General features: G+C 36.5%; 3 protein-coding genes across 5 annotated transcripts; 2 read left to right on the forward strand and 1 right to left on the reverse strand.

The window, feature by feature from the left end:
* The first annotated feature begins 1,172 nt into the window (after positions 1 to 1,172).
* On the forward strand, positions 1,173 to 7,504 carry LOC117637327 (protein ESMERALDA 1). The gene is made up of 10 exons (XM_034372193.1): positions 1,173 to 1,847; positions 2,546 to 2,615; positions 2,847 to 2,914; positions 3,051 to 3,139; positions 3,642 to 3,839; positions 4,751 to 4,955; positions 5,065 to 5,232; positions 5,847 to 6,014; positions 6,102 to 6,292; positions 6,650 to 7,504. Exons 1-10 carry the CDS (start codon positions 1,482 to 1,484, stop codon positions 6,810 to 6,812), a joined length of 1,686 nt encoding a protein of 561 aa, XP_034228084.1. The 5' UTR covers positions 1,173 to 1,481; the 3' UTR covers positions 6,813 to 7,504.
* A 1,658-nt stretch (positions 7,505 to 9,162) lies between these two features.
* LOC117636634 (phytanoyl-CoA dioxygenase) lies at positions 9,163 to 12,119 on the forward strand. 3 transcript variants are annotated; one of them, XM_034371235.1, is made up of 9 exons: positions 9,163 to 9,336; positions 9,455 to 9,579; positions 9,673 to 9,733; positions 9,981 to 10,049; positions 10,162 to 10,280; positions 10,890 to 11,037; positions 11,188 to 11,332; positions 11,439 to 11,525; positions 11,777 to 12,119. In XM_034371235.1, the coding sequence occupies exons 1-9, from the start codon at positions 9,282 to 9,284 to the stop codon at positions 11,841 to 11,843; spliced, it is 876 nt and encodes a 291-aa protein (XP_034227126.1). In that variant the 5' UTR covers positions 9,163 to 9,281; the 3' UTR covers positions 11,844 to 12,119. The 3 variants fall into 3 exon arrangements, with proteins under 3 accessions (XP_034227126.1, XP_034227134.1, XP_034227143.1); XM_034371243.1 differs by having other exon boundaries at positions 11,754 to 12,071; XM_034371252.1 differs by lacking the exon at positions 11,439 to 11,525 and having other exon boundaries at positions 11,777 to 12,071.
* Positions 12,120 to 13,627: 1,508 nt separating this feature from the next.
* On the reverse strand, positions 13,628 to 17,278 carry LOC117616502. The gene is made up of 7 exons (XM_034345838.1): positions 17,039 to 17,278; positions 15,877 to 16,154; positions 15,621 to 15,676; positions 15,438 to 15,516; positions 15,208 to 15,346; positions 14,319 to 14,432; positions 13,628 to 14,161 (listed from the first exon to the last, which is right to left on the reverse strand). Exons 2-7 carry the CDS (start codon positions 16,044 to 16,046, stop codon positions 13,970 to 13,972), a joined length of 750 nt encoding a protein of 249 aa, XP_034201729.1. The 5' UTR covers positions 16,047 to 16,154; positions 17,039 to 17,278; the 3' UTR covers positions 13,628 to 13,969.
* Between the last annotated feature and the right edge of the window lie 2,503 nt (positions 17,279 to 19,781).

Genomic DNA, 19,781 nt, shown 5'->3' on the forward strand with positions numbered 1-19,781 from the left:
CACTAAATTAAAAAAACAAGTAAAATATAATTTCCATTTCACATGATTGGCATACATATGAATGATACAACCAACTAGTGCTACAGCCAATTTATTTATTTATTTATTTAAAAAGCATGGCCATTTGAATGGTAATATCCGAATAAAATAATATTCCAAATTGCCCTAAAATTAGTATGTCAAACACAATCCCCCCAATAAAAAAATATCAATAGCACCTCATTATGCCACGTGCCCCTCCCCAACCAAAGGTAGATCCTATTTTAACATAAACAAAAAGGAGTAAATAATTAGAGAAAAATAATAGGGCAACCCTTCTACAGCACACAATTACTTGTACCGGGAGGCACGATATCTCTTTTTATACTGCAATTAATTATTCCTATTTTGCAGTTCCCCCTTAAAAAGAATCGAATAAACAAAGTAATTTGTTATTGTGGGAGTATTTTTGCTCATCACTTTAATTAAGGTATACTATCATCATTCTTTTTAACACTTGATATGTGTTCATTGACATAACAATAGTTTCAAAAATACAAAGTAAAGAGTTAATTATGATTATGCCAATAAACACGTATTAAGTGTTGAGAATGATATGAAAATACAACTTGAGTTAAAGTGATGAAGAAAAATATTTCCATCATGTACATCATTAGATAACAACAATAATAAATGTTGACCCTATCCGATAAAGAATGTTGATATTTCACGTTAGGATATATTCCTCTAATCTAATTTGTTTACCCAAAAAACAGAAACATAGAGTATGTATGGATATTTACATTTGTGATATTCAGAGAAACGTATCTATAAAGAATCTCTGGATCCATTCCACATATACAAGTAATTTGTGGTGCAGTCAACTTTTTGCCATTTTCCTGATAATCATCAGCCGAATTTCCCATTTTGATAAGTGGTCTCTTTTTTTTTCCTGCCCCCCACCATCTTTCACCAAAAACCATCATGTCAAATGCATTCAATCTTAATCAACATTGATTAGCATAATCCTCTCATTGCATCATCTTATCAAATTAAATAAATCCTCATTGCATTTATTTATGCTAAATAGATTTGACAACACTTGACATAGTTTTGAAAAAAAAAAAATTACTTTCAATTGGCTTTGGTCTTCTAGGCATTATTTTTGCAAACAAGTCATCCTCATTTCAAAGCAAAAAAAAAGAAAAAAAGAAAAAAAGAAGCCCATGTCATCCCTGAGAGGAGAAGCACGTGCACGCCCAACTCATTCTTGTTCGAATCTATTTCATTTCAATACAAGCACTTCTTCTTTCTCTTTCTTCTTTTCTGCGTCCACCTTTTCTCTCCCCAACATTTTCTCAGAAGAGACCCAATTCACAAGAAACACAAACACACACAGAGAAAAGAAAAGAAAAGAAAAGAAAAAAAAGACAGAGAGAGGCGGCCACATGACGTAGTACATAGAGCGAGGGAGAGAGAGAGAGAGCGCAGCAGAAATCCCAATGCACCCATACAATCGGCTACCGAGTAGCGGACACAACAGCCCATCGCCGCCGCCTTCGCCGCTCCGCTCGCCCCGGTTCAGACACAGCCGGTCCAAAGCAGGTGGCCGGTTCAACCAGCCGGGTCGGACCCTAATCCAGCGCATCGTCTGGCACCTCCTCTCCGTTCTCATCCGCCGCCAGGGGTTCTTTCTCTTCGCCCCTCTCCTCTACATCTCTGGCATGCTCCTCTACATGGGCTCCGTTTCCTTCGAGGTCGTTCCCGTCATTTCACATCGTCCTGCTCCCGGCTCCGTTTACCGCAGTCCCCAACTCTACGCCAAGCTCCGACCCGAAATGGATGCCGATAACTCCTCCGCCGATGCGGTGCGTTTCGTCTCGTCATTACTTCCCTTTTTGTTGCCCGATTTACTCTTTGAGATCTTGTCCAATAATTGTTTTCCAGCATTACATGATTTCGAATTTCAATCAATCTGTTTTTTTGTTTTTGTTTTTCATTTGACATAATTTCAGGACGAAAATCAATCATGGCAAAGTTATTCTGATTTAGACTACATAGGATTGCTTGGCTTGCCTACCTTGTTTGGTAATTAGTACTATATCGGCCATCCTCCTGCTTATGCTTTAACCTGGAGATTTGAAATCTTTGCGTAAACGAACCATGAATGTGAACAATCAATCTTCTAATTTGCAGATAATCAACCTATTGTCTTTTAATCAATCCTATCATTATTATTTGGACGTACTCATTTTCTTTCTTTGTGCAGAAATTTGACTTATTGCTATTTATACAACAAATAAGTAATTCATCATTGAGATAAAATGACAGGAAAAAGATTTAAAAAAACTGTGGGATACTGAGCTATTACATGGGAAGCATTGCATACAAGTGGCATTTGAAAAAATTGTTTCTTATTTTTCTTTTTGAATCTTCCCTTGTTTCTCTCCCTAGTTAGGCTACTCTTAGAGATCTTGGAATTTCTCGATGTAGTTATGGCTTAGAATTATCTGCCCCTCCTATGCATCCAATCCAACTTGCTGACAATCTATCAAATTCTATGCAGATCTCAACTGTATGGAAACATTCCTATAAAGGTGCTGAGTGGAGACCGTGTGTAAACAAGTCCTCTGGAGGTACGAGTTACCTCAACTAGTTCTTGCAGTTTTATATGATAATGGCTGCTGGTATACCTTTTTTCCCCTACGCTGGAAACTGCATGCTTAATTCATACTCCCCCTTCCTTTTTGATATTTCCATACTGTAACATTATATCATTACATTTACTTTTTAGATAGGCACATTTATATGTTGGTTTCCATCTTCATATGAGTTCCAAACTTGGCCATTCGGTTGCTTTTACGTAGGTTTAGCGGAGTCAAATGGTTATATATACATTGAGGCAAATGGTGGTTTAAATCAGCAGAGGACTTCAGTAAGTTTAATTCCTCGTTTGGTTGTGTATTTCTTTTCTTCTTTGTGTTTGTGCTTTGCCTATTCTGTTCTAAATATTATTATTTGTAACAACTTTCTTGACTCCTTGATACATGGTTGTTGTTGATTCTTTCTAGATATGCAATGCAGTTGCTGTTGCAGGATATCTTAATGCAACACTTGTAATTCCCAATTTTCATTATCATAGCATCTGGAGAGATCCAAGGTTTGTCAACACTTATCATTTTGATGTTGTGTTTGTAGGATCAGGGTGCCTAACAATGAATATCCATATCTATGAACCCTCCCAGGGTATTGAAATTTGCAACTAAAATATGAGGTACATAATAGCAAACAAATCTGAGGTACATAAAAAACAGTATGTGAATTTTGGCAGTGTCGTCTGTGCATCTTGACTTATCCGAAAATTTGACTTGACTCGGTCAATCCTTTAACTCAAAAATAAGAAAGCAGAAGGATGGATAAAAGTGTAAAGATACATTATAAGATAGAAGGAATAAAGTGACCTAAGGTGCTAATACAGCATTTTATTTTCTCTTGGGTTGGCATGAATGCTGCCTCACATTATTCTGTTTGTATGGTTGTACCTTGCTTAAAACCTCGTAGCTTTATGAGGAGTTTTCTGTTGAACTGATACGAATATTGTATTTACGATTTCATTCTCACATAAACACTGGACTCTGATTTTCTTCTTCTTTTCTTTTCAGTAAATTCAGAGACATCTATGATGAAGATTATTTCATCAGTATGTTGGAAAATGATGTACGCGTAGTTAACAAGGTTCCTGAATATTTAATGGAACGATTTGACCACAATTTGAGCAACGTATACAACTTCAGAATAAAAGCATGGTCTCCCATTCTGTATTATAAGGATGCAGTTCTCCCAAGGTTACTTGAAGAAAAGTGAGCGAGAAAATTTTAACTTCAGTTGGTCCCTTTATTTATTTATTTAAAGTTAACTTTCATTATGTTGTCGTGGTACATGTTGTGCTAAACAGTGAAACTTTGCTTCTACATGAGCTATGGTTTAATAGTTTCTATTGCACAAATGGTGTGTATTAGTCAAAAAAGGGGGGAGAGGGGGGAGGGAGAATATGGAGGAAAAAATATAGGGTCTGTAAAATCTGTTGTGTTGCTCGTCCTAGTCATTTAATCTGTGAAAGAGTTGCCTTAGGTATCAACACTACTTGTGTGCAAGTAGAGGTTGTAAATTTCGACCTCAACCTACCGACCCACCTGAATCTGATGATTTTGGGATTGATACTTCTTGGCTGTTTTCTATCCATTCCAAATTCTGCTTGGTAGATGAGTTTGATTAAACTTGTCAATGTGACCTCAACCTGATTACTGTTCATCGATTATTGGTTAATTCTTTATATTGTTTTATAACTATTTTAAATGAGATCCAGTAACTATATGTTCTGCTCCTAGGGGGACTGGTTGGGGGGTAGGACCACTATGCTTTGTTTGGTGTAGAGTACTCGCCTAATCCTCTAGGGCTTGGTCTGATTTTTTTGTACTTGTTACCCTTTTCTCCTCATTAATAAAACACTATCACCCTGTGTTTTAAAAAAAAAATTTGAATAAGCATTGCTAAAAATAGTGTTAAATACTTAATTTATGGTATATGGAACTGAACTAATGTTGACTGTTATACAGGTTTCGCAAGAATTGAACTTTGTTATTGTTGTATCCAGTGCAGATTCTGGAGATACTTATTGTTGCATCAATTTTGTGAAAATGGGTGTGGCATGATTCATGCAATTCTTGTACAAAATGATGCTTAATGTTGGTTATATTTATGGACAAAACAGGGTTATAAGGATTTCTCCTTTTGCAAATCGATTGTCATTTGATTCTCCTCCTGCTGTTCAACGGCTAAGATGCTTGGCAAATTATGAAGCTTTAAGGTTTTCAAGTCCTATATTAACTTTGGGAGAAACTTTGGTTGCAAGAATGAAAGAACGCAGTTCAAATTATGGTGGCAAATATATTTCGGTGCATCTTCGGTTTGAGGAGGTTTGTCTTGATCAGCTATTAGTGTATTATAATTAACTTCTATTTAACCTCCATGAAGAAAATATCATCTTCCTTTAACAAGTGGAATTTACTGATCTCCCATGTGTAGGACATGGTTGCATTCTCTTGTTGTGTTTTTGATGGTGGAGAGCAAGAAAATGAAGACATGAAAGCAGCAAGGGAAAGAGGTTGGAGAGGGAAATTTAGCAAACCTGGTAGAGTTATACGTCCTGGAGCAATCAGGATTAATGGAAAATGTCCTCTCACTCCTTTAGAGGTATATCTTTTGCTTTTGTGTAGTTCCTTCCTGAGTATTTAATTACGTAGTGACTATTCATTCATTCACAAACAATGAAAGAGCGGTAAGTTTTGCACGAATTCCAGTTAAGCAATTTTAGGTTTTGCATGAATTCAAGTTTAGCAGTATAAACTCCATATTGCTAGAAGTTTCATCAGGTAGTCAGTCAGCATCTTCATCTGTTTGTCATTTCATTTCCTGATAAAACAAATGATCATACCTTCAAAAGACAACTGGTCTAGCACAAATTATTTTTCTTTTTGAAAATATTTATTCCCAAGGATTCATAATATATATATATATATATTAGTTGAACAGGTAAACTTATGGCCTCAGAATGGAGGGTTAATCCTCCCCTCCCTAGTCTTTTACCTGTTGTGTCATTCTGTGTTTGAACCCAGCATATGAGGCACTTGCATTGCAAGGCAGTGTCCCATTGTGCCTTCTGCCAGCTGGGGTCCTCTAAATTGCTGTTTTGCAACACTATTCAATTGTTTCTTTCACCTTAAGAAAGACTTTACGAGTTTTTAAATTTCTTTAAAATTCTAGAATATGAATATTTGATTATTTCTTTTTCTGTGTCATCTAATCAGGTTGGCTTGATGCTTAGGGGAATGGGATTTGATAAGAACACATTTATCTATTTGGCATCGGGAAAGATATACAATGCTGAGAAGACAATGGCCCCATTACTGGAAATGTTTCCTAATTTGCAGACAAAAGAGATGTTAGCATCAGATGAGGAGCTTGCTCCTTTCAAGGTCTTAATAGTCTTAGTTCTGTTTCTTTTCTTCCATCTTTGAGGTGTGGTATAATACCATTGTTCTGACTTGAGTTACTATTGCTAGAATTTTTCTTCCAGGATGGCTGCGACAGATTACACTGTTTGTCTTCACAGTGAGGTATTTGTGACAACTCAAGGAGGAAACTTTCCCCATTTTCTGATGGGACACAGAAGATACTTGTATGGTGGACACTCCAAGACTATCAGGCCCGACAAGCGGAAGTTAGCATTACTCTTTGATAATCCCAAAATTGGGTAGGTATACATGATCTTTATGGCTAGTTTAGTCTCATTGAAAAATGCATTTTTACATGTACTTATATGGCTGGAAGGAGGTTACATTTGATGATATTTGTGTCAGAACTAAATTATAGTTCTTTCTTTTATGGGTGTGTGGCTGGAATAGGCAGGAAATGAGAAACGCCTTTTATGGTTTTGGCTAGAGAAGAAGAACAGAAGAAAATACCATATTATGGATTATCATGTATTTGAGTTAATATGAACAAAAATGTCTGGGACACCAAACTACCCATTGTGATGCAAATTTCTGAACTTGAGCACTACCAAACTACCATAGGAGTAACATCTCTTGGTTTTGTTGTTTATTCCCAGATGGAAGACTTTCAAGCGTCAACTGCTGGGTATGAGGACCCATGGTGATTCAAAGGGCTTTGAGCTGAAGAGACCAAATGACTCAATATATACCTTCCCATGCCCGGATTGCATGTGCCGCTTAAACAAGACAGAGGATTCAAGAGCATTGTCAGCTACGTGATTTTGAATGAAGACATTGTGATGGGTGTTCCCCATACCCTTGATTTTGTGAGGACACTTTACTGCTGACCCCCCTTTTGTGTTGCTATTCTTTCATTTTTTTTTTCTGCCCGTCCGGGTGTGGAGAGGGCATATACACCAATTTTGGGAGCCACAAGGAATTTGTTGGAGGTCACAGTTACCTAATTATTTTCCCGGGATTGGATCGTGAGGAAGTTGCGTAGTTTTTATATGATGCCAGAAGAGAAGATACATCAATCCTTCTATCACTGGAGTTTCCCGGGCGTTTGACTGAGGCATTGTTTCATATCTGCAGCTGCTGTATTTAACAAGCTGTGTACTGACAGATCGCATTCCTTCACAGCCTGCCTGCTTTTGCCATGTTTGTAGATTAGTTAAGAGTTTGATCTGCAAGTGCAAATAGGATCAGGTTGAATTTTTTGTACATTTATCCAAAGGTCAGGGTACTCAAATTTCATTTTTTCTTTTCTGGGTTCTTTCCGGGTTTCATATATCTTTTCGTGCTCTCTATCCCCACCTTACAAAGAGGTTACCTTAGTTACTGAAGCTCACTGGATACCTTTAATACTCCATCAGTATATTCATTAATTTTTGTGATTTAGGGGGGGCATGAATGTAATTATAGTTTGGCCGCAACGTTTTTGAAATTGTAATTTGTTGTGTTTCTTCTCAGTGGGCGTGGGCGTGGCCAGAAAGCTTTTGCGTTGTTTTCTACCTTTGCCTTGGCCTTTTAACATTCTGCGTGCGTTTTGATTGTTCTAAGAGCAAGCCAAATGGAGGGCTCTATACGCCTCAAGGCTGCAAAAATGGTACAGCCCCAACTCAAAAATGCAACACCAATGATGATGAATGGTGGGCTCTAAATGGCTCAGCCCACCGGAGGGTTGCAACCACACCCATGTATATAGGAACTCGGTTGAAGCCACTGAAACTTGCTGGACCCACTCATTGTTGGACTATAGGCACGAGTGAACATAAAAAACCTGATGCTCAATCGCGCAAGACTTGCGGCTGCTCCATTACTAGACTTTTTTTAATTTAATTAAAATTTTTTTGGTTTTGCAAATCAACGTCTCTTTAAAAAAAAAATAAAAATAAAAAAAATCACTTTTTTTCTTTCTTTCTAATTTACCATTTTTTTCATTTCACTCAAATTTAAACTTTTTTTTCCCCCTATAAACACTTCTGCAAACAATGTCTATAAATCAAAATGTAGTTTCATAATCTCGTCCAAATATTAATTTTTTTAGTTGAAATGTTCACAAGAAAAATTAATTAACAAAATATAAATATACATGAACAGAAAATAAGTTAACAAAAAATAAAATAAGGACATAAACCAAATTTCATCATAAAAAAATTTAGAGCTCAAATATATAGCCTAGCACCATTATGGTAAAGATACTTTTAGAGTCCCGAATATTCCTTTTGAGCTCTAAAAAAGCCTCTATCCACTATATTTAGACCCCCCCACCATTGGGCTTGTCTTAGGGTAGAACGTGATTTGATCCAATTGTGTCGTTGGTTGAGATTTATTTGTTGTCCGCCTATTCCAAAAATGGTGTAAGCCGAATTGATACACTACACAAATGATCCTGTATATGATAAGCACACTATAATTATAAACAATTAACTTAAATTATTATGATCATTTATATTTTTGAGGCTTCACGACCCAAAAAAGATTATTGATGGTTTTGTTGGAGTGACTTTGAATAAATTCATGTTAGTTTTTGATTTTGAATACAAGTGTTAAATTTATGAAGGGATTCAAACTGAAGTGTAAGTGATAAATTAACTTATGAAGGGGTTCAAACTAAAGTGTAAGTGATAAATTAACTTATGAAGGGATTCAAACTAAAGTTTAAGATAGCGGCGAGGACTCACTTTCTTATTCAACTGCTTAATTAACGTCTGCAAACCAACAAGAGTAATGCTAAACTTATCACATTATTATTCCACATTTCTATACCACATAATGTGGCATATCCATATCATATGCCACATCAATTAAATAAATAAAGTGTATTTTAATAAATAAAATTAGAAAAACAGAAACTAGTATTTTACATGATGTGTTTTATACACATCAACTGCCACATCATGTGGTATAAAATTATAGTATAAAAAGTGTGATAAGACTAGTATTACTATTATTCAACCAACAAAATGTGACTCAGGTTAGTTTTATAATTGACTGAATAATCAAATAGGTTGCGTTGCCCTTTTATTAGAGTTTTTTTTAAATAAAAAAAATTAATAAAAGGAAAAAGGAACTGAAACGTGGCATTTCCCATTTGACAACCCCGCGAGAATATATGGATCCCGATCTATTAATCCAACCTTTCAACGTTTCAATTCTATAGAGAAGATAGAAACACCACGGAGGACAGGACAGGACACAAATTACCTCTTTTGCCTTTCATAATCAGAATCAGAAGCAGAAGCCATGGGCATCGTCGGAAATCTCAGTCCAGACCAACTCCACTCCTTCAACTCCCAAGGTAAACACAACCAACTAACTCCTCCTAAATGTCCTAAGAAAGCATTGTTTTTGACTTTTTTTGACTTGGAAACATGTGTGTTGGGTTGCTAACTTGTTATATAATTTTATGATTGCAGGTTATTTTGTTATAGAATCGTTTGCCAGTGCGGAGGACATCGATGCCATGAGGAAGAGAATGGACCAATTGCTTCACGACTTCGACTGCTCCGCCACCGCCTCTATTTTCTCTACCAAGAATCAGGTGTCTTAATCTTTTTCCTTTTATTATGTAGTTATTTATGTTTATCTGTAATTAAACATTTTTTTTTTTTTCATTTTCAATTGTATTTTGCAGCAACAGTCGACGGACAATTACTTCTACGAAAGCGTCGAGAAGATTTCGTTTTTCTTCGAAGGTATACGACTATATGTTTCAATTTTCAACAACCCTGAATCATTTACTTCTTCAATTCCTGTATTTATGTCTCTTTTTTTTTTGTTCTTTCCGGAAAAAAGAAAGAAGATGATTTGTACAATTTTGAACACTTTTGTACAAGTGGAATTTGGTTCCAAATAGTGAAATTGAACACTTTTGCAATTTGATTCATCCATAATCTCTAGTTTGTGTTGCGCTAAATTGTTGGTACTTCTTGATTTTGGCAGAGAAAGCTTTTGGGAATGATGGAGAGCTACAACAACCAAAGGAACTTTCCATTAATAAAGTTGGCCATGGTAAGCTCTGAATACCTCTGGATTAATAAAATTTAAAAAAATGAATTCTAGTTTTTTCTCCATGCATTTGAAACTAAAACTAATTTAGTAAAGCACGTGCTGTTTGGTGCAGCGTTACATGAGCTCGATCCAGTATTTAAAGGTTTCTCCTATTCTGAGAAAGTTTCAAGTTTGTTCTCCTCCTTGGGTTATAAAAGGCCCATCATCATTCAGTCTATGTACATATTTAAGGTATTACATCTTCTTGTGTTTGAGGCCTAGTGGTGTCACATAATGTCCTTGTGAGGCTCTAGTACTTTTTAAATGCAGGTTGAGGTAGACCTGATGTCTATTTGGCTGAGGAAAGGATTGGTTTTTGACAACTGGGCTAATTGGCTGAAAGAACCCTAAAAATATTGGATTCAATGCATTTAAAATGACTAGATACAATTTAACATTAGAACGGAGACTATGTATAACATATGTGTTTAACAATTTAAACATAGATATGCATGCAAGCATTCACAAGGGGAGGAAGGAGGTACAGACTTGATCGGCATACCTGCCCCACCCCTGTTAGAACAAGTTTGGTGTTCTTTTGTTAGGATGGGGTCTAGAATGGTATCAGTTATGACTACGGAACTGTGAAATTAGCAATGTTATGATTTAAAACAGTAAAATGCAGACGGGCCTGCTAAATCTTAGTTGTATAATTTCAAATTTCATGATTTGTTGTGGTACATTGTTTTGTATGTTCATGGGTTTGGCTATGTTAATATGTCAATATTGGTTGTTTTTCTTCAGATGTGCAAATTATCCTGAGTTTATTTGCAAACTAATGCACAAGAATGTTATTGGCAGCAACCAGGTATTGGAGGTGAGGTAGTACCGCATCAGGATAACTCATTTCTTTATACCGAACCACCAACTTGCACAGGGCTGTGGCTGGCTCTAGAAGATGCAACAATAACGAATGGCTGCCTGTGGGCTATACCTGGATCTCAAAAGAGTACCATTCTCCTCTCCCACCTCTTATTTCCTTTTCTGTTTCTTCCTTAGAACACATTTTTTCCTATTTCAAGTTTTATGGTTGTGAGAAAGGCTTTGAAATTGTTTGGTGTATTCAAACTTTCTTGTAATTTTTCTTTGTGTTTTACAGATGGCCTTGTCAGACGGTTCATTAGAGGTGAATGGGGCGTGACCTTTGATCGTCCTTCCCCTGTGTATGATCAAAAGGATTTTGTGCCTATTGAAGTGAAAGCTGGGTCTTTAGTTGTTATTCATGGTGATCTTATTCATCAAAGGTCAGTTCAAATAAACTCTTTCTGTTGACCTTTAAATATTTTGCCTTAGTTGGGTGGTCTGAAGATCCAACTTTTCCTTTTTTCCTGTCAAATGCTGGGACTACAGTTTTGAGAATCAGTCCTCAAAATCAAGGCATGCGTACAGCTTGCATGTGGTGGATACTGATGGCTGCAAATGGGCTCGAGATAATTGGTAATTACATCTTACATTGGAGGATTACTGATCTTTACCTCTTGTTGTAGGAGTGACTTGTGCAGTCTACATTGAAAAGAATAATAGTCTGATGGCATTGCAAATTGATTTTTATTCTTAAAGTGAAAAAAGTAACTTCTATTATTGAAAGGAAGAATAGTCTGATACTTAATACTTGTGGTTTTAAATAAATTTTCTTATTTGCTTGAGATCTGAATTATTCTAAAGAAAGTGGTTTTATCATGAACCAGGATCAGGCGAAAAGTGGAGCCAGAGCCTCTCTATGTATCTTCGTCGGACCTGAAATTCGATCTCTAGATCTGTTATAGTATATCTCAATTCTCAAGCAGACCCATTGTCTACTTTGGGAAAATTGAGGTATCCGCATTGTGTATTACATACATCTACAAGGAATTCTAAAAACGAAAGTGGATAAAAGCTGTGCCATTTGTTATTTTGGATGAAAACAGCTTTGAGCCATTTGTCATTGTAACTTATAATCTTCTCTTAGTTGGTATTTATAGGCATTTACCGCGGTTTAGACTATTGTTCTAACGGTGCATATTATTTGTATGAAAATTTAGTATCAAAACAGTACCTCCTAAAGTGAACATATCTCTCTGATTAGAAAATGCAACTTCTAATTCAAATCGGGACATTTGGAAAAGGCCAAAGGAGAGATAAATATTTTTTTAAAAAGCCAAAATGGACAAAAATGCTCTTATTTATTTTGGATTTCCTAAGGAATCATTTACATTTGCACGTTTTTGGTTTAAAAGTTGAGGGATCTTTCTGTCTTTTTTGGAAAAGTTTTGGCTTTTTCCAAAAGTGAAATTTTTTTTGTGGTTAAAACTTAAATTTACTATTCTATTTTGTATCCTTTTGGCGTCCTCTTTAAAACTTTATAATCTAAAAATTGATATTTTGAAGATCTCTTGAATGGTAGATGTAATTTAAGCTATGCAATTGCAGTCCAGATCCCAACATTTTTTTTTTCAGTGAGGAAGAGTGGATCTATCATCACCAACTGAATATCCCTTTTAAGAGAAAAGATGGAAGACTAGTTAGAGCATCTCCAATCGATATGTTAAAAGTGCCACATAGATATTTAATGGCTATAAATAACATCTCACGTCACTCCAACCGAATTGTCAAAGCTGATGTGGAATGAAGGCTAGAAGTTTAACCATTACTTTTGACATCTTAGAGCATCTCCAAGGGAAATGTCAAATACCAAACATCAAATTTAAATTTGATGGCTGATGTTGACATCTTACATAGCTTTACACTTCACCGGATATGTCGAATTAAATTATTATTTTATTACATTTTAGTGTTGATTTATTTTTAATTAAAAAGAAAAGAAAAAAATAAATAATAAAATATTCATTTGACATCTGGCTTTTGGGATGTCAAAAATAACATCTCAACTTCCAGCCTTCATTCCACATCAACTTTGACACATCGGTTGGAGTGATGTGAGATGTTATTTCTAGCCGTTAAATGTCTATATGACACTTTTAACATATCGCTGGGAGATGTTTTCAAAAACAAGATGTCAAATGAATATTTTATTATTTTTTAAACACAGCTGGCTGTTATTTTCATTTATTATTTTTCTTTTTTATTATTTTCTTCTTTATCTTGAATGATTTGACTTTTACAAATTTTTTCCTTCTTTCTCTTTCCAATTTATTTCCTATCTTGAATGAACACTGAAATGTAATAAAACTATGTAATTGTCAAATTGCCACATTAACTATCAAATTTAAATTTGATGTTTGGTATTTGACATCTCCCTTAAAGATAACTCAAAACATTTCGTTTTTCCTTTCTGAATCACTCATAAGCCTAAATTTGAGGCATCGAACTAATATCAAAGTATATTCTTATGGTGTCTCAATCAATTTACCCACAATACTCCAATACCTCTTTTGTTTTTCATTTTTTCTTCTCTTCTTAAAGAAGATATTATGCAGAAGTTGGTTAGGTCAGTTAGTCAAAGTAGTGAGGTCATCCTTTGTGCACCCAAGTTCGAATCCTTCTCCCCGTAAATTAGGTTAAATTAGAGTAATTTAGACTATTGCTTGTATTTGAAAAAATAGAGAAGGTATCGCAAATATGTTCATAAAGAAGCTACTAAATAATGGGTGCCAGTATCATATTTACACGGCAAACTTGAGTAACATAATGAACGGACGATTGACTACATCTTTAAGACGTTCTGAAAATTACCCCAATAGGGGTCGAGCCCATGCACGAAGCTGTTCTGACTTCTGAGACAATACCCTCCCTCGTACAGTTGTACAGTTGTACAGTTGTACCTTGTCCCTTCTACCATTTTAGTTACATAATAATCATGGTAACCCACCAATTGAGTCAAAAGAATGATGGATTGGATTGAAATTTGGATGTAGTAGTAGCTCTCTTTGGCTGTTTAACTACTACTCCAGAAGCTTATTGCAGGTGCTAACGCCAACAGCTGCAGCGAGATGCCAGGCAGCATGAAGGAAGGGAGTCTGAGGGAACATGTCATCAGCAACAAAAAGCACACCTCCCACTAGTGATGACATCTTATGTACATTGTGGGCCGTCCTTAGCTCTGGATCTTTCAATGCTCTTTTCGCAAATGCTACCTGGAAAACAAAACAAGAGAATTGATGAGTAAAGTACAATTTTTGTAGAACCAGGAGCTTAACATAAAAAATTTCAGGTTGCCTATGGCTATGACTAGTTACTTAACACGAACTTTTTCATATGATTGAACAGATTACAGGAAAGTCACAAAGTTACCTCCATTATTCCAGTGTGAACGGCTGAAACCATCAGAGGCTGGATCGGTAGAAATAATGCAGAAGCTGCCATCAGCAATTTTGGGTTTTCATTTCTGAGGGCTCTTGAGAGACACTGCAAAAATATGAGTTGATCCATTTCCGATTATATCAAGTGGGCAACTGAGTAACTTTTAAGAAAGGAAATACACAGATAGAACTAATACTTTGTACAGGAAGATATGAAATAAATTAAACATGTAGGAAAACTATATAAGAAATCATATATTGTGGTGTTAGTTTCTGAACCTCTTTTGGTGGTCTGATTGGTTTTTGTTCCTTGAATTTTTTTTTCCCTTGATTATCATGATAAGTAGGCTTTTGCAGCAAATTCATTCTATTGGAAAATAAAGGTTACATTGCAGATAATTAAGAGTTAGGGGACTCATGACACTGACAAGGTGTAATCCATGTAAACTTGCGAAAGATGAGTAGAGTATGTACAAATTAATCCTAGAGCTTCTTCAGAGGAACAAAATCCAGATAAATGTTCAGAGATGAGGTGAACAAGCAACATATCTCAGACTCTTAGTGAGTAATGCAGAAAACCAAAAAATGCTGAAAAATTCTGAAATCCAGTAGTTACTCCTATCGACCAACTCACCTTCACACTCAGAAGAGAAATATTTTCAGTTTATAAATTAAAAAGGCCCTCTTAAGCGCTAACAATTCTAATTCAGATGCATCATTCCATACATTCATGTTTGAGTGAAGAATCACCATTACAATCTTTTTAATGAATTTAATTTTGACTAAAGCAGTTTGGCATCATCCAGAAACAACTTCATGGATGTTGATAATAAAGCGTGTGAAACCAACTATTATTTATTCAAGGAATTTTTCTGACTTACTACTGTTGCTGTGGCTATCATTGTATAGTCGGCCCATCTTAAATATTGCCTTAGTTTTCCTCTTGAAGAATGATATAAACTTGAGGCGACTCCAACTCCAATTAATGAATTAGCATATATCTTTGAATTTAGATTCTTCCTGTTTCCGCAAGGAAGAAAAAGTTAATTAAAAATGATGGATCAATAAGATTACATATATGTCCATCAACTGTCTTACATAAAAGTATTACCTGGGGGCATGGATTCCAAGAACTATAAAAGGAAGTGAAGTGAGCACATTAGCAACTGTTTCTACAACACTGTGATCGCCTAACAAAATGGGAAAATGCGTTAACAACAGCTATGTATTTTCCATACAAGAGATTGGATTGCAAGCCAGATAAAGATAAAAAATGCATTTATATTTATAATACCTTGAATGCAGCCCTGGATGGGCTTCAAACATGGCGGTCTTTGCTGCCATACTCGCCTGGAGAAAATGCAGACAAAGTTAATAGCTGTGGAATTGCTTGCATTTGTTCTTCAATGTGTAATTGAATGCATTATAATTATTTTAAATAATTAGTACTCATAGCTTAATCTTGTCTATTTGATGGCAATCACACCTCCCCTAAAATATTATTAGCATATGCTGATAAACAAGTCTCATTAATCAGGTTTCTCACTCACTGCATAAAAAGTTGCTGATTTGCTCCAACAGCCGAACTTCCACAAGTTGAGTGAGGAAGGTCCCCATCTTGAGTAGTCTCCTCTGATTCAAACAGTGAATACGGCACCACACGCACCCCGTGCATGCCCTCTAGGGCTCTACTTGGGTTCAATGTACTCTGGGGACTCATAAGTTCTTCTGTAATAAGGCAAGCAATCTTTTGCCAGCAAACACTTGCTGGCAATTGTTGGAAGAAGTGTCCCAACTGCGAGCCAATATGCCTCTTAAAAGGGTACCACTACAAAACAACAACAATAATTTTACAAATTAAGAGCAGAGCACATGATAATGTTGAGCAACCATTGAAGCTTGAAATTAAGGGAATTTAAATATATAAAAAACCACGAAATTTGCATCCCATATATAATGATTTTTTATATATATGGTTTTAATTCTTTCTCTGACTGAAAGAGCCCTCTTTGGCTAGGAAAACTGGAAAAGGCAACTCTCCATTAGCATGGGAAATCCAAATGGAGAGGTTTGATTTCTTTAAATCGAACAGTTCATGGCGTGAGATCACATTCTACAGGGAGGGAGGGGGTCGACAAAGGTCCTACACTCAAAAGAACCCTCTACATTTCAACCAGCCCCCTAAAATTTGCAAGACATTCCCTTTGGCTAGTTGTAAGATCCCTCCTTAGAAAGCCTCCTCAACACACACACACACTCCCCTAGCTTCTACTAGAGAAACAATTTTAATCAAAATGCATAACACACCCATACTCCAAACTCCAAAGCTCAAAAAAAAAACAAAAAAACAAAAAAAAAAAACAAAAAAAAAAGAAGATATTTTGAGCTCAAAATCCAACATAACTGGACGACAACCCAGAAGCAGTTCACATTACGAAGCGGTGTTTTATCAAACAGATTATAAGCACATCCATGTGCATAACAAAACCCCGAATCACAACCATAACCCATTATCCGATTTTCTTCAGAAAGCAAATATTAAATTCGCCACCGATAAAATACACCCGAATTCCGAACCAAAACAAAAATTCCATAGTGGTTCATTAAGTAAAAAACAAGCAAGCAAGCCACCAACATTGACCTTAAAAAAACAACACAACAAATTGTGCGAATCCTAAGAGAGAGAGAGAGAGAGAGAGAGAGAGAGAGAACCTGGGAAGATGTGGAAGATTGGTGGAGCTGGGGAAAGAAGAGGAGGTGGGTTGGGTGTAAATAGAAGGGAATGAAATGCTCAAATAAATAGAAAGAGCAAAGGAAGGTTAGATTGAAAGGGTGGTTATTTCAGTTTGAGTTGCAAAAAAGAAAGAGAGAGAGGGAGATGCGCATGACTCAGGAATCTTCCTCCAATGTCCGTCGTCCCTGCTCTCGCATATTCCCAAAATCGTATCAAAATGTGCCGTCTCATAATATCCTTCCAATATTCTAGATTAATTGGGCAAAGGCCCATATACGATTATCTAGGCCCGTTGGGCTCTTGTCTGATAGACTGATGGCCTATAATTCAGTCTGAGATCAGATTGGGCCGAAGGTGGCCCATTGTCTGTCTTTTGGATCGAATTGACATCCACGATCATCGAATATAAGTGTAAGGGCCGGCCTTACCACTCTAGTCAACTCGTCTAACCCATTACTACCATTATTTATTTTTACGGAACGTGAGACAAGATTCAAATCAAGACCTTTGATTGATTGATTTTATTTTTGTTGGCGATCACAGATTGATCATTGATATAGTCAATCTTGCTATCTTGCTTTGACTTGATACCGTTAAAATTGATATTATATTATTATGAACAAGATCTGATCATGGTGGACTAGCTAGTGTTGGTCTCCCTTCCCAGCTAATGAAATGAAGTAGGCCTCTCCTCTCCTCCTGTTCCTGTATAGTGGTGGTTGAGTGAGCTGGCATTCCCAATTTTGGTGATGGCAAGCTATGAGCTGCATGCGCTGGTCTACAGCACCAAATCTGAATGTGACTGATTAAATATCACACGCTTCCAATCATGACGCTGATAAAGACCTACGTACACCTTATCAATTTTACTCAACACACCCAAAATTACTACCTGCCATTACCAAACTATACTCTATAAATAAAATTTACTTAACTAATGCTAATATAATATGTTATTAATGCACGTGCTTATTGTTTACTTAGCTAGTAGAGTAAAATCCCTATATATAAATTATAATTTATAAGGAGTTTCTGTGCACAAGCAAAAGATGATACGGCCACCGAGTTGGTTTAGAAATGCTCCATTTTTCACAAACGTATATAGATTAGATTTGAAAATATTCCGGGGACAACGGCTATTAATACTGGACAGTCCCACACACCACACCCTCTCCAACTCCAAGCCAGCAGCATGTATGATATTCATTATAAATATACATATATATATTTATATATGTACAACAACATCAAACCCCACAAAAAAAACCAAACAGATACCGAAAAGCAAAGCAAAGCAAGGAAAAACAAAGCAGTGGTGAGTGGTGGGGTGAGTAAAAGGTGCAGACTCCCAAGTTTTTCAGAAGAAGTGAAATAAGAAATATAAGAAGGTTCCAGGAATCAAGGGTCAAGATCATGTGCCTAGCGTAGACCCGCCAGACAAGGAAGAATTGCACCACCAGAGGTTTTTAAGCTTTCTCTCCTCTCCTTCACTCAACAATTACTACCCAAAATAGAAAAAACCCCACTTCCATTTCCACTAGTGCACAGTAGAAGCTAGTTAGAGCTCACATCAAGGTTTTTATGGTTTTTATTAGTCTCTGCCATTACCATTTTTAGTTGGTGCAATGAGAGCTGCTTCTGCTGCTGCTGCTAGAGAAGGCCTACAAAGCAGTGGTGCGACAACAACAACAACAGGAGGAAACAGACATGGGCATGGTGAAGCTAGAAATTTTGCAATCTTCTTCTTCTGGGTCATTTTAATTTTTGCTCCAACAAGTAATTTGGTGGTTTCTGCCAGTAGAACCAGTACCAGTCGTGGTGATGAGTTGGGTGGTGGCCGGTTCGTGAGGTCACCGCCAAGGAAAACCCGTTTCCTGGGCAAGGTATCGTTTTATGCACCTTCAAGTACTCCATCTCATGATGTTCATCATTTTGTGGGGATGAACGGTGGTCCGGACAAGCTATATGGAGATGACAAGAGAATAGTTCATACAGGTCCAAATCCCCTTCACAACTAATTGATCATATTGAAATTTCAATATCAGTGGTTGGTTGGGGTTTGATTTGCTGCTGCTGCTCCTGTGTATTCCAGTACTACTAGCTAGGGTTGAATGCTACTAGCTTAGCTATAGCCTATAGTTAGCTAGAATTCTCATCAAGTGAAAAAAGACTGTAACATGTTTTATGTTATCAGTTTTTGTTTTGTTTTGTTGTTGTTTTGATTAGGTAGAAAGAATGAGAGCATGGCTTTAGCCTTTTTCAGTAGTGTTTGATGAGGTTATGGGCAGGGCAGGCAGCAATGCTGAGAGTGGTAAGAGAAAGAAAATGGGGAGGCTAGTGTTAATGCTCTTGTTTCTTTTTGCAGTCATCTTCTTACAGCTTTCTGTACCTTCTCTCTTTACCATTCATTTAATTGTGCTTCAATTCATTTCTCTGCACGTATAGTTATTATTCTTCATCTGTTGTCCTCCTTTAATTCTTTCATGCCATTGTTCATTTCCAGCACCCCCATAACCCTAGACATATAACATTGAAGAAAATCAAAATCCCAGGCTAACAATAGTACTACAGGGTCGAATACTAGTTTGGTTACGGAGATCCGACCGTCCAATTAATGCTCCTTCTCCATGATTGTGCGTTATTACTGAGGCGTGCAATATAATTAGACCTAATCACCCAGCACTGATTCAAAGCAAATGATCCTGACCATTGCTCCTCACT

Source organism: Prunus dulcis, chromosome 1 (assembly GCF_902201215.1).
Source record: "Prunus dulcis chromosome 1, ALMONDv2, whole genome shotgun sequence".
NCBI lineage: Eukaryota > Viridiplantae > Streptophyta > Magnoliopsida > Rosales > Rosaceae > Prunus > Prunus dulcis.